This window comes from Tripterygium wilfordii, chromosome 17 (genome assembly GCF_013401445.1).
Source record: "Tripterygium wilfordii isolate XIE 37 chromosome 17, ASM1340144v1, whole genome shotgun sequence".
Taxonomy (NCBI): domain Eukaryota; kingdom Viridiplantae; phylum Streptophyta; class Magnoliopsida; order Celastrales; family Celastraceae; genus Tripterygium; species Tripterygium wilfordii.
The window spans coordinates 8,991,499-9,006,347 of record NC_052248.1 but is presented as its reverse complement, the minus strand read 5'-3'; the positions used below and the strand labels follow the sequence as shown (position 1 = coordinate 9,006,347).

Genomic DNA, 14,849 nt, shown 5'->3' with positions numbered 1-14,849 from the left:
TTTTAAAAATATAGATACATATGCATATATATACACACACAGCCAGACATACATATATAACAACAATTGTTAACAATTTCAACAAAATAATCTGATAACATTCAAATCCATGACAAAGATGTAACACAAGAGTAGGGGTCACCATTTGACCCTCGGGCCTAGGTCCCGGCCCGACCCGAAAGTAGACGGGGCCTGGGCATCCCGACCCGACCCCTTGGGCGGGCATGGGCTCCATTTTTTGGGTCGGGCCCAACCCGAAGCCCTACACCTCGGGCCAATTTTGGCCCGGCCCGAGCCCGACTTTATTTATTTATATATATATATATATAATACACACACATACACAGACAGTGCATGCACTATCTGTGTATATGTATACTATATATATATATAATATAATATTTATTTTTATATGTATAAAATATGTATATATATATATATATATATATATATATATATAATACACACACATACATGCACTGTTTGTGTATATGTGTATATATACACTTATGCACAGTGTTTGTGTATATGTATATAGATATACATATGCGATATGTATATACATATATATATGTATACATATATATACATATATATACATATATATAATATATATGTGTATATATAACTTATGGGCTTTTAGAATTTTTTATTTAAATGGGTAATAGGTTGGAGTAAAACTTCCTATTACTTTTTATTACCCAGGTCCCCCACTAGTAAACTTTATGTATAAAAAATAAGCTCAATTACTAAAATTTATTACAGGAGTAAAAGTTATACTGACATAACAAACACAAGTAAACTTAAAATTTAATTACCCTTGTAACCATTACACCCCATTACCCCTATACCAAACGCACCATAAATCATAATAAAATATACCCTCATTATATATATACATTATCATTTTATATACACAATCATTTATAAATATATATACTTACGTTAACGTATTAATCTAAATTTTCTATTTGTGTTATTTTGTTGTAATATATGAATTAGATCAATACTTATATATAAAATCAATAAACGTGGTTTGTTTAGGTCTCGGTTTGTAGATTATCATCCCACCCTTGGTCTTAACCCTCATGACATTCTCAGAACTGGAGCTATTTTTGAGCGACATCAAGAATTATTGTTTGTGGTTGTTTGTTTAGTCTGTTCAAATATATCCCAGTGTAATTCGGCATAGTTCGACGCAGTTTGGTGTTCGTGATTTGTAATTTTCAGTGTTTGAAATATCCATTTGAAGTAGTTCTCATGTTATTAGTGGAATGTGATCGGTCATTTTTGTTGAGAGAGTGTCTTTTGCCTCAAATTCTCTTACCTAAAATTTTGGGCAAATGACCTTTTTAAAAATAAAAGATAATTAGTTCTCATTTTAAGAATCCAAGGCACCACCTTTGGCTATGTTCTTGCAGTGAAACCTCTAATAGGTCTCTAGAGAAAAGCCAGAAAACCTGTAGTTATTGACTTTGCAAAAGGTACGTTCTTTTCTCATTTTTCTCAACTAGATTTCTGTTCATTTCTCATATTTGAAAGCACAACTATCAGTTCTGTAGAAACCTAATGGGTCTCTAGAGACACACCCGCACTGCGTTTTAGTCTTTCTTTTTACCGAAGCTATGATTTTTTTTTTTTTCATTTTCCTCAAGTGGATTTTTGTTCTTTTCTCCTATGGAGACACCGATGGTTGGTTTTGCGGAGAGCAAGTTTCATTTCTTTTAATATGTAAAACTATTGCCGCATTGTGCCTTTTGGGTGCTTGATTGTCAAGATGTATATGCATGTGTATATATGCATGTAAGGGGCATTTATATTTAAACTACAATTTAGTTGGAAGTGTAAATGAGCTTTGTGTTGCTATCTTTCGTTTTCTCAAATTGGTTAGTATTTCTTTCTGATTTTGATGTGGTTGGTTGAACATTTGAAAAATTAAGAGGTTGGGTGGCAAAGATCAAGGGACTTTTCTTTTTGAAGATGGGTAAGACGAGGAAGAAGTTAAAGAAGGAGGAGATTGCAGAGGATTGGTGTTTCATCTGCAAAGATGGGGGAGAACTCAGGATCTGTGACTACAAGTGAGTTATTTCTATATTCTAATTAACTATCTATGTGTGAGAAACTCATGTCCCTCCTAGCATTCAGGGAATGAAAAATAACATCTCTAAGCTTACCATCTTTGAAATCTATTTGATTTAGTTTTGAAGCCTTCAAAGCCAGTATTGAAATCCCTTTTCCCAATTTACGGGTTCTGCTGTTTATGTCTATGCTTGTGTAGCATTTGCAATGCAGATGACATGCTGTATGAGGATTTCATGGTTATCTTGAATGCTGCATCATCAAAGTGAATATGGTGAAGATTGGCTTTGCCTTTGGGTTATAGTTTATACTTTTCTCAGGTCATTCATCATTTTTCAAGAAACAAACTCAACTTCAACCCTATCTCCACTAGCTATAACACAAGTACCGTGAATAATTGAGTGCGAATGATAGTTGCAGAGCTAAATCGTGTATAAGGCACTAATTGACAAGTTAGCATTCTTACACACTTAATAAGAATGTTAATAAGAGGCAACTCAACATATGTGTTTTATATTTCTCGTCTAAACTCATTGGTTGGTCTTATGACTTATCTACTGGAGTTCTTTTTTCCATTTAAAGAAAAATGGGCTCCTTAATTTTTTATTTTTTTGATAGAGATTAGTCTCTTACTGTTAGTTGTCTTAGTTAACAAAGCCATGCCATTCTTTTTTTTGTTTTGACAATTTTAGATGGAGCTACGAGTTATGAATGGGTGGTTGGTGGATTTTTTTTCCTGCGTAAAATTTATGTTTAAACATTCTTAAGCAGTTGACGCTGTGTGTTATAACAATTTAAAATGCCATAGGGATTGTCTGAAGGCATATCATCCACCATGTGTGGAAAGAGACAGTTCGTTCTTGGAGGCTGAAGGGCGCTGGCTGTGTGGTAAGTTGGTAATAACGATCTTCAAAATATCACATCCTGAAGTGTATGCCAAAATATGTTTGCAAGAAACATCTCAGTGCACTTTGTGCAGTCAACGAAATTTGTCTCATAAGTAACTGGCAAAATCACCTGATGCTCTGCAGGAGGCTTCTTGCGTCACAGTTATTCTGAAGTTAATGTATGTGTTTAGTTGTTACACATTCTACTTGGAAGTGGCATCTGATGGAGAGGATGAGTCACATATGCCTCCAAAGGATGTGTTAAAATATTTAAACTAATTATTTGGCTTGTCGGACATGCATAAGTGAGATTTCGGATTCTCTTTTCACTCTAGTTTTCCTTAAATAAAGAATCTTAGATACAAACTCTTTTCACTCTACTTATCATATTTTTTCCTTTTAGAAGTGTTAATGGTTTAAACCTAGTATTGGATTCACTGCAACGAAAGGTAAACTTTCCATCATTCTTAGCTTGACTATGAGTACTATAATTGCCACAAAAAACCTGATCAACTTAAAACTGTAAAATGTTCTATCACCTTGGCTTTTCCTTTTCTCAACTAAATTTCATGCTTCCACCTCTTCTTTACAGTTTTATTGACTGGCTTTTGAGATGACTATATGCTTGTCAGATCGGCATTTTTGCTACGTTTGCCGTAGAACAGCGAAATTCCACTGCCTCTGTTGTCCATCAGCTGTATGTGGCCACTGTCTGTGGACTGGTGAATTCGCACTAGCTAGAGGAAAAGGAGGATTCTGCAATTACTGTCTGACGCTGGCTTTGCTTATTGAAGACAAGAAGGATGTTGACTTTGATGGGGTATGGATTATTTCTGAATCTTTAATAATGTTTCCAGTGTGATAGTTCTCTGACCTATTGCCTTTCTTGGTATGAACAATGAAATACACCGGGACTATCTACGGTACTGAATAAGTTTTGCGCAGAAACTCATACAAACTATTTTAATGGAAGCACTGAAATCAAATTTCATTCACTGGAGATAATTTCTTCTTGCGTCTCCTAGTATTAATTTGAATGTTTAATAGAACTAAAATCAAGGTTGCTTTGTAAAATTTTCTTTTACTTTGTGGTTGTTACCATATAAATATCTTGGCATGTTTGGGTATTTCTAGCTATTACTTTCCCAAGCAATGAGAAAAAAGGAAAATCCCTTAGCTTATACCCTCCCGCTATATTCCCTATGGTCTTAATTGAGTATTGTTTAATGCTTGAGATAAAAGGTGTAAATATAAAGACTAGCTTATAAGGCAAGAATAAAAATTGTTATTTCAAAAAATACATTAATCGTTTGTGAAACGGTCAATGGGTGAGGATTTTGCTACATTTTGTTAAATCCTTTAATAATGTTGGGTTCTTTTGTTCTTTTTGCTTTTTTTATTCCCTGTTATTCTCATTTGGGTGGTGGGTTGGGAGGAGTTGTTTGTTCCCTGCATTTTTCTTAATACCCTTCTGCTTTCCTTCCAATTTTCTTTTTCTTGGGATGTTATTCTTCTTTCCATGTATGATTAAGACTTTACAATATTGTGGAGGTTCTTTTTGATAGTAACTATACCCAGCCTGACCACACATTACTGCAGAATGGTGCTTGTTTTAAACTCAGATGCTCTCTCTCTCTCTCTCTCTCTCTCTCTATGTATATATATATATATATATATAGACACACATGCACATATATATTATATATATGTGAAATTCTAATGGAGATTTGATATATTACTTAGTTGGCTAGCCAAAATAGAAAAGTTTGATTTTGTATTCTCACCATATGTATCAACAATGTTCTTAGTCTTGTTCCTGCTTATCTAATCGAGTTTTTTCCTTTTTGTTTTGTCTTTTTGGTTCCCCGAATATGTGGGGCTTTGATTTTGTCATATTATTTCCCATTTTTGATTTCATGCTGCCTGATTGCTGACCTACAGAAAAAGATAGACTTCAATGATAAAGACACATATGAGTTCTTATTCAAGAGTTACTGGGATATAGTTAAGGTTGAAGAAGGTTTGACTAAGGAACATGTACACTCTGCATATAACCTACTTAATAGGGGCAAAAACTGCATCCTTGGCACAGAATTAAATGAAGCTTATGAAGGTAAAGAGGATTTTAGTGACTTTGAAGATGAAAATATTATATCTGATTATGATGAATCTAGTGATATGGACAAACAGAAGCAAGACCACAAAAGGAAGGGACCTAAGGGTAAGTCATGCATGGAAAGAAAGGTTAAGTCAAAGAAAAAAGAGTTTGTTGGATGGGGATCAAAACAGCTTTTTGAATTCCTTGCTTCCTTGGGTAGAGACACTTCCGAGGTATTATCACAATATGATGTCACTAGTATTGTGTCTGAGTACTGCAAAAGGAACAATCTTTTTGACCCTCAAAAAAAGAATAAAGTTATCTGTGATGCAAAGCTGCATACTCTTCTAGGAAGGAAATCAATGAGTAGAAAAGGCATATATAACCTACTAAATGCCCATTTTGCTGAGAACATGGAGGAATCGGATTATAACTTTGAATGCAATTCAAAAGACAAGGTTGAAAATCTCTTAATTGTCAGTAATAGACACTGTTCAAAGTCAAATACGAAATTTCACAATCTGAGGAAGGAAGTAGTTCAGAATGTGCAACGAAGCTGCTTTGCCTCTATGGTCGTAGAAAATTTCAAGCTTGTGTACTTGAGGAGGAGTTTAGTGGAGGAGCTGTTAACACAACCCCAAACATTTGATGTGAAAGTGTCGGGGAGTCTAGTGAGAGTCAAATCCGATCCCAATGACTATTTACAGAAAAACTCTCATCAGCTCTTACAAGTGACAGGTAATTGTCAGTGATGGCTATATATGTACAATTTCTATCTTAATTGCTAAAATTACTAATTGCTTAATTGCAGGCATAAAGAGAACTGTGAGAGATGGTGAAGTAAATGCAGATATTCTCCTGCAAGTTTCGATTATGCCGAAAGATATACCCATCTGCACATTGTCTGATGATGATTTTACTGAGGTAAATAACATTGCAAGCTTCAGTTCCTTTTCCTGCTTTTTTTTAAGTTACAGTTATATGAGCACACAAATAAAAAAAAAATAAAGATACAATGATTCAAACTTTTTTCTTCTATAAATCAGTGGTAATTATATTAGTTTGCAGAATCATTAATCATTATGTTGGTTATGCTGGTCACTGTAAGTTCTCTTGTATTCAATTGTCTGGAGTTTATAGATGTCAGATTCTGCCAAATAGTTACTTGATCCATAAGCTATGATTTTTGAAGGAGAATATGCTCTCTGTATCTTCACATGATATTTTTGAAACTTTCCCTGTTAAATAATGTGTTTCCCAATTTAGAGATACCAATATTTGCCGAAGGTATAAAAGTGAGCAATAAAATTTCTTGTATTTTCCAGTAAAATGCCTACAGTCTTATTGTTTTCTAGTCATTGTGAAAGTCGGTAGTTGATCAGAATCTTTAGTACGCAAGTAAGTATTTTTTTTATAAGGGAAGTTTTGATAGAAATAAGATTTCTTGTAAGTAGCTATTATTGTTCAATAATATTGAATTTCAGTGGTTGTCAAAACCTAGAGACTCCCTTTATTTTATCATCCCTTGTTCAGTACATTCTACTCTCTATTTTTGCTTAGATCTTATTGCTGAAAATCTATTTTCCTGCATTGCTATGGTTTTTTTTGTAGGAAGAATGTGAGGAATTGTGTCAGAGACTCAAAAATGGGCTGATTAGGAGGCCAACTGTTGTAAGTCTTGTTCCTGCTCAAGCAATTTTTTTTTAAGGACCTTTGGACAGTTCAAAAATGCACTTGTGCTTTATTGATTAGTATTATACTTATTTTCTCTTGAAAGTTTCAGAAAATTAAGCATTTGGTACAGTGCCATTTAACTAATTAAAGATTAGTTACTTTCCCAATTCGACTCAATAAGTTAACTTGTTGGGTTGGGGCATTTCATATCATTTATATATATTCTAACACTCTCCTTCATGTGTGCACTGGACAATCCGACGGCACAACACGCACAAAACAAACGTGGCTCAACACTAGAGCTACTCTCACACAAGGCCCACACTTGGGGAAATGAATAACACACACAAAGGCCCACACTTGGGGCAACAACAAATGGGTAAATTGCTGAAGCTAAGGTTTGAACTCAAAATCTTATGCTACGATAACATGTTAAGATTAGTTACTTTACTATTCAACCCAATAAGTTAACTTGTTGAGTTGGGGCATTTGACATCATTTATATATATTTTAACGACTGACAATCAAGATATTGATGTTTTGTTTTGAAGATATTGACAGTTGATCAGCCGAGAAGATAAGCCTGTAAATGCAAGATATAATAAGAATACAGTATTGACTGTGTCTAGCCCTAGATTATGTGTTATAGGAAGAACCAAACCAAGAAATGACCCTCTTTAGCAACAGTTGAAGTATCATGCATTAGAGGAGAAACATACACTACTTTGAAAAAGGGATAATTTCCGGCAACTTTATAAAAGATACTATTCCTACTGGACTAATTTACTTTTGTCTCAGCAAAAGTAAGTTCTAATGATATATTTTAATCCTTATACATATTTTTCGTGTTAAATTGAAATTATTTGGATTAGGGTGTGTCCAAATGAGTGCACTAGTAATCATCCAATTCTTTCGTCCTATTTTTGTTTTGTTTTGTTTTTTTTTTGAATTGTATATTTTACTGAAAAAGGCTCCAACTCCAAGTGATTGCTAACCCAGGAACAAAAATTGTCTGCTTGACCGAAGTATGGAATTTGATTCAAATGAATATTTCCAATATACCAAAAACATAGGGAGTTTTACCTGGTGGCAAGGATAAAAATTCCACTCTTTTTGAGAATCCAATTGTAATTGCTTTTTCTTTTCCGAAAAGAGAGCAGTTGTAGCCTCTTTTGACAATCCTTTCGTTCCTTTTTTAACTCACACATATGTATCTGGTAATACCATATGTGATATTTCATGAGAATGGGAGGTAGCCTGGTTGGTTAGGTTGTCTGCCCAGGACCTTGAGGTTTAGGGTTCCATTCTCACTAGGGGGGTTGGGATTTGGATAGTTTCCATCTGCTGTGGTGATATTTCATGTTGCAGTATGGATTGCAAAAGAGTGGTATTTCCTCAATTAAATTAACAGTAGTGGAGGAAAATCATGAAAGAAATTTTTTTTTGCCTAACGATTAGCTGGGCTACTGAATTGGCAGGCGGAGCTTGAAAAGAAAGCCAGAAGTCTACATGAGGATATTACGAAACATGTAAGTATCCCTGATTGAACATTGTAAGGGTTTCAGTTAATTAGTTTAGAGGTTCACTCTAGAAGTCTGACAGATAGATTTCAAAGCATGAAACAAACATCAATATGGAGTTGCTAACTAAGAAAAAAAGTTACTAACAAAAAATGAAAAAAAGAATGTTGCTGAAGAAATTGATCACCGATAACTTTTATGTATCTACGTTGATTCGCTGCCCAGAATTTTATTGACTGAAGTCTAAGGTTAAAACTCAACTCAAGGACTTGAGCAAACAACACTGCATAGTTCAAGGTTATATGTATTCCCACTCTTCGAAACAAAGCCATTGTTTTGATACCCTTTTAGGTAAAATTTTAATTTCACTGCAATTTATATTACTCCAGTATTCTGATAACCTGTTGTGCGAAATTCTTCTAGAAAAAAAATCTGGCCATGACATTGTATTAATCTGAGGATATTCCCAAACAACTTTTGTTCTCAATTGCATTCTTTAGAAGTCTTTGCATTGGTTTCCTTGTTTTAGGACCTGAAAACATTTCTACAGTCAAAGTCTTTAATTATTTTTACCCCTTCTGATATTTCTACATTGGATTGACTTGAAAACCAAATTTCATGGAAGTCAATTAAGAGAGAGCTCACTCTACTGCAAAAGCGCATTGATCGGGCAAATGAGAAGGGACTGAGAAGAGAATATCCTTTGGTGCTATAGTCTCCTTACAAATTATTGTCTTTCATTTTTGGTCATTATTTATAGTCTGTAGAGACTGTAGCTTCGATTACAATGCCAAAGAAGCAGTTCAAGCTCTTTTGGTGGCCAAAGAAAGGAACGGAACTTTTTTCACAATCTTAAATGTTATTTGGAACCCAGACCATCTAGTGTCCGAAATAGCAATCTGTTAAGATGTAACATTTGTATTGTTAAGCATATGTTTACACACTGAATTCCATGAGTATGATAATTAGTGCTAGTTTGTTCCTTAAAGGTAATGCAATCCTTAACCTGCATTTCTGTGTACTCTCTATGAGTATATGGATAGACAGATGGTACTTAAAACACCAGCAGAACAATCGCGGTTGCTAAGTGAGGTTCCAGTAATAATTGCAGAAATTGAAGATCTTGAACCTGTTCATGAGGATTCTCAAAGAAAAGATGAGTATGAGTATGGTGATTCACTGAAATCGGCTGTCCAATTGGCTTATAAAACCAGCAGCAATGATTTGAAAGGAAATGATTCATACTGGCCCAAAGGCGAGACAGGTGCCCCAGGTTTTCTTAGCTTCTAGTCTTATATGAACATCTTTTTCTTTTGCATATGATATGTTTGTAAATTGTTTGTTTCTATAGGTTAAATTTGTCCCTATCTTGTGTTAAGCAATAGGATAATAGATATGAACACTGTATGTGACAACTCTGAATTTTGACAATATTGAGTAGTTCCTGTTTCTCTTTGGACCTTTCCGATTCTGGCATATTGATGTAATTTTATTTTTTTGGTTAGTTATGGTTTTCTTATTATCATTATTATTAGCATGAGAGATCCTGGCTCAATTCCTATGTGGCAGGCTAACCACTAGGCCTAGAGCTCTTTGATGTTTTTACAGTTGATTGGGTCCTTGACAATTTCTGGTTTTGTTATCATTGCTAGAAGCACCTAGGTTGATTGTAATCTGGCTATCTTCTTATGTCCAAACCTTTTTCTAGTTTTATGGGTGGCATCCCTTGGCGCCTTGCAATGAAAATCATTTTCATTCAAAAATGTTACTTTGGTAGTTTCTATTGCTTCACTTGATAGTGAAATGATGACTCTGGACCGTCATAGAATTTACAGATATGCATTGTTCCGTGTTCCTTGCACACAACTATTAGATATTTCTTATGTGCTGAAATCGAGTGGTTGTAAAATAAGTTTGTTTTGGGTGTAGTTCCCTATGGAACAATACCTACTATTTGTTGTCATCACTAGCATTAATAATGAAATCATAAATAAAAAAATAAAAGAATGACTCAATTAAAGAAGACATGGCTTGGAATTTTAGAATTGTGTGTGATGTTTTTAATAATTCTGAAGTTATTCAAGATAAGAAATAAATACACTCTGGAATTTTGTTGCAGTGTATTCGAGATGGCCTGTTAGATACTGTGTGCTTATTCCTGTTAGATACCGTGTGCTTATTCCATAGGCGGAAAATCAAGTTCATGATTGTGTATTATAACTTAAATTTATGTGGGACTTCGTATTTTCTTGTATTTGGAAAATTTTATATGAAATACTGTTTTGCTGTTTAAATAGAACCTCTCAGACCTAAATTCTAAGAATGAAGTGGAAAGAAAGGCATAAGTCTAAAAGGCGAAAAATCTTCTCCTCATTGATATTATTTTTCAACTGAAGTAGAACATGACATTGTGGCTTGAGGCAATTACCAATTCCTGGTGTGTAATGTGGTTAACTGAAAAGAAAAATGAACATCTTGCGTGATTGTTCTGACTAGTACATATTTCTGCAGGAGGTGGACACATTCGTCCTAAAGATTTCGTTCCAGATATTGGATCAAATTCTCCTTGTAAAGCTAATGAAAATAGAGAGATTGGCAATGAAGAGTCTCCTGCAAACAACACAAAAGGTTTGAATCTAGTGTGAAGTACTGCCGGAATTTATATGCTGTATGCAGTTGGTTTACCGCAAGAGTCAAGGTCCTTATGAATGCTAGTGCCTTTCACTATCAACAAACAAAAAAAAATTTATTTTTCTGTGAAAACTAAAAGGAATCATGTTCACAAATCATCCAGACCAATGGATGAAGGTGCACATGGTTTGAATTTCCGTTACAATGACCAAGAGGGTGATGCCCAATGATCTCGTGGACAAATATCTGGTATGTTTGTGCAGTTGAATACATTCATGTGCATGTTGCACTGTGATTATGCACATATTGATGTCAATGCCTGGTGTTATATATCTGGTTCCTTGGTTGGATTGAACGTTAAACCCATCATAAGGTTAACTTGTTAGTAGTAATTCTTAGATTTTTCTTTTCTACGATTTAGGATTTAGGAAGTTTGTTCATGTCAATTGATGTATGTAATAGCGTCAATGAACATCAGCTAGAAGGAGGTAACAGACTTGCATGCGCGGTATTATATGCAAAACTTGTATGTAGGACATTGAATTCAGGTCTAGAAGGTGCAAAACATTCATATTGCATAAATATTTGTTTGAATTGATCCAATACTAAAGAGAGATTATATTCACTACCTACATGATAATATGATATTATGCTAGATGCATGATGTGATAGAAGAACACTAATATGTAACTCTTGGGTATGTGTAGACTTATATTCTAAGGAGAAGCAACACCTTTTGAAGAGTCAAACCTATTGCTATTTGCTAATAATGCAGGGACTCCACAAGAGGCAAATCATCAGTGCATTGCAGGTCTAAGAGAACAGAAGGTCCAACTCCATGCAGTTCCAGCAATGGATTTCAGCAGGTGTGAATGGTTCACAATTTTGGAAATGTTGTGTCCTTGTTTCATTCTAGATTCTGTTTTCATTGATATCTTCCTTTGATGTGTATCCATATTTTTCTTGTAGCCATAGATCAAGTAAAGAAAAAGGCTTGGGGAAGACGTACCCAAGAAGAAGGAAACTCAAACCTGACGGATCCTTTTCTGAAGATCTGCCTTCAGAGTCTTGCGATGTTGCCCCTCAAGCACCTGTTCTTCAATTGGACAAGTGTCAATCTGGACAAGAAATTAAAAAGAACTACCGTGCGGCATCACCTACCAAAACATTACCAAAACAGTCTCTGAATCTTTCCCCTCAAGGCCAAGGCATCATCCAAAGTCACACAGTAGATGCTGAAGAGAAGAACATGAAGACGGAGAATGCATCAACAGTTGAGCTAATCGAGTTGAGCGATGATGGAGAACTGGCAGCTGAGGACCCGGAATGCTCTAAATGGTTCTGTTTGACACCACTTGGTACGAAAATAGGTCCTTATCCAATGTCAGTGCTCAAACAATGGAATGATACTAGCCGTTATACACTAAAGCATAAGGTTTGGAAAACTGATCAGAGCCAGGAAGAGGCTGTTTTACTTGGTGATGCAATTCGAAAGTAGGGAACTTTTTCAAGCCTTTCTTACTGTCAGTTTCTTGTGAAGAACTTCAATGCTTTTTGATTGCGACTTAAAGACAGTTGAGAACCAAGTGAAAGTAAAGAAAGCAGCAGAATAGATACATTAGCAGCTTATTCAAGGAATTATGACTTTGTTATTGTGGTCAGTGAGCTATAAAATGTAAATTAAGTGAAACTATATATGGTAGATGGATTTCACAGCACCTAAACCGGAGAAATATAGTTATGTTATATCCCCACGGAATACCTTTTATCCCCCATTTAATTGTACAATGCGCTCGGTTCCTCCAGAGCTTTTTAGGTTAAAGTTGATGCTGTTTTCTCCTAATTTATTATGTCTTAATGTCTTCTTATTAAAATGGCTCTTTGTATTGCAGTTTTATCAAAAAGTAGTCCCTCAAGTTGTGTGTCTAGGGTTTGTGGTGTATTACAATTAGTTAAACTAATAACCAGTAGGCTTCCCATCTTCACGGGTAAGTAGTATGATAACTAGTCTACTCTATTTTGCACTTATTTCGAGTCCGAAGGGCTCTGGGAGGTCATTAAGATGGGTTGCCCTGTTTGTCTCACGGGATATGAGGATGTGGCTGCGTCTACCGAAAAGGAGGGGTCCTCCAAAATCGCTGTTGTTGATGAGAATAGGGTGAAGGAGAACACAGCTTTGCTCGTCATTCAAACCACTGTAGCGGAGGTCATCTTCCCACGTATTTATGGTGCTATTTGTGCAAAACAAGCTTGGGATATTTTGAGTAGAGAGTACCATGGGCACTCTAAGGTACGTGCTGCATGTGAAACTTCATAGCCTTCCTAAGCAATTGATGAGCCTGTTAATGGAAAGATGGTGAACTCATTAAGGACTAATATACACTGATAATGGATGTTTTAATAGATTAAGAAATTGTGGTTCATTTCACACCTCCTACCATCCACCACTTTGTTCTGATGAGGATTTTACTTAGGCTTCTCGGTTTAAGCTCACCATGCTTCTGTCCGTAAGGTTTATGGAGGTTACTACTGATTATTCCTTGGTTTTTATTTGACTTTGTCTTTGGTGATGACTAATTTGCTTTTGTTTTATTTTCAGTTGGCTTCTTAGCTCAATGTGATATATTTTCACATGGAAGCATCGGAGAGAAATGCTCTTCCCGAGGATGGGTCTGATGATGATGTTGAAGTTGATATAAGAAGGAGGATATAAATACTATTACAAAGAGAAGTTCCCGTAGGAAACAAATCAACTAAAGATACCAAAACATTCTTGGAACACAAGTAAATTAACTTTGGTTGACTCACGCTAACAATATGTGGACGATGAGAATGCCAATCCCTCCCTCAATCGAGGTTCTTGATGTACCGGATGCATGATTCGATCGATCGAGGCTATTGTTGCTCTACCTGTTACCAATACCTCCGAGGAGCACCAACATCAAATGCCTCCACTCGAAAATGCCTCATCTAGTTTTTGATAACTCTCATCTCTCTGGTCGTTTCTCGTACAATCTATTTTTGTAATAAATTTTATCTCATATTTCTTTCTCGTCCTTAATCATTACTTGATTTTTTACCTATTTGAGATTTTGTCTCTTGTAAGAATAGTTTCCTCAGTTCTTGCAATTAGAGTTGTTTCTAACTTGTAAGATCGGTGGTAGGACTTTGATTCTTGTAACTTGAATTTTAAGTTGTAAGAAAAACTGAGTTATAAATTTGATCGGTCCTTGTAACTTGGTTCAAGTTGTAAGGCTATATCCGAGGTAAGTTTAAGTTCGAACCTTGTAACCTTTTTTTAAGTTGTAAGGTTGAATCGAGATGTATGTTTGCTCGGTCCTTGTAACTTGAGGTAGGTTTATGTTCGGACCTTGTAACCAATAATATTTTTCAAGTTGTAAGGTTGAACCAAACAATAATGGTCATTATAACTCATAATGGTTTCCCAGTTACAATGGATAAGCTTGAATGATTGAACTTTTGACCATTGTCAGAAAACTTCCTTTTATTAATGTTTAAGAACTGAACATAAAACTGAACATAAACTATCTTTTAAATTATAAGGAAAAGAACTATGATAATATTTTTCCTAGAAAAAAATCCTAAATATCGTATCTTCGGAGTTCTCTGCATTTCATAATCTCATCTATCCCGGCTTCTCAGGGTCTACAATTTAAAAGGTCTACAATTTTATAACTCCCATCAAGTAATATTTTGATTACTCGGTAAGGACCTTTCCATGTTTCTCTGAGTTTGCTTGGATATTTTTCAACTGCTTCAGCTTTTCGAAACATCGTGTCTCCAACATTAAATCTTCTTTCTCGGACCCTTTTGTTGTAGTATCGAGCAGTTCGCTATTTATAAGCAACAATTTTGATCCTGGCCTTTTCGCAGTCTTCTTCTAACAAATCTAAGTTGTTCAGAAGAAGCTCGTTGTTCTCTAGCATTTATACTAGGGGT

General features: G+C 35.2%; 1 protein-coding gene across 6 annotated transcripts; it reads left to right on the top strand.

The window, feature by feature from the left end:
• The first annotated feature begins 1,374 nt into the window (after nucleotides 1-1,374).
• LOC119982755 (zinc finger CCCH domain-containing protein 19-like) lies at nucleotides 1,375-12,732 on the top strand. Of its 6 annotated transcripts, none has more exons than XM_038826292.1 (13): nucleotides 1,375-1,484; nucleotides 1,941-2,078; nucleotides 2,888-2,967; nucleotides 3,599-3,786; nucleotides 4,908-5,802; nucleotides 5,876-5,988; nucleotides 6,676-6,735; nucleotides 8,217-8,267; nucleotides 8,884-8,954; nucleotides 9,281-9,531; nucleotides 10,770-10,886; nucleotides 11,665-11,755; nucleotides 11,859-12,732. In XM_038826292.1, exons 2-13 carry the CDS (start codon nucleotides 1,981-1,983, stop codon nucleotides 12,385-12,387), a joined length of 2,544 nt encoding a protein of 847 aa, XP_038682220.1. In that variant the 5' UTR covers nucleotides 1,375-1,484; nucleotides 1,941-1,980; the 3' UTR covers nucleotides 12,388-12,732. The 6 variants fall into 6 exon arrangements, with proteins under 6 accessions (XP_038682220.1, XP_038682221.1, XP_038682218.1 ...); XM_038826290.1 differs by lacking the exon at nucleotides 1,375-1,484 and adding an exon at nucleotides 1,524-1,803 and having other exon boundaries at nucleotides 11,865-12,732; XM_038826289.1 differs by lacking the exon at nucleotides 1,375-1,484 and adding an exon at nucleotides 1,525-1,803.
• Nucleotides 12,733-14,849: the final 2,117 nt, after the last annotated feature.

Bases quoted from the DNA above. Each gene is read 5' to 3' on its own strand.
- LOC119982755 (XM_038826289.1), top strand. From the start codon at position 1,778: ATGTATATGCATGTGTATATATGCAT. The intron at 1,804-1,940 runs GTAAGGGGCATT...TGAAAAATTAAG, and splicing joins ATGCATGTGTATATATGCAT to AGGTTGGGTGGCAAAGATCA. The intron at 8,268-8,883 runs GTAAGTATCCCT...ATTTCATGGAAG, and splicing joins ATGAGGATATTACGAAACAT to TCAATTAAGAGAGAGCTCAC.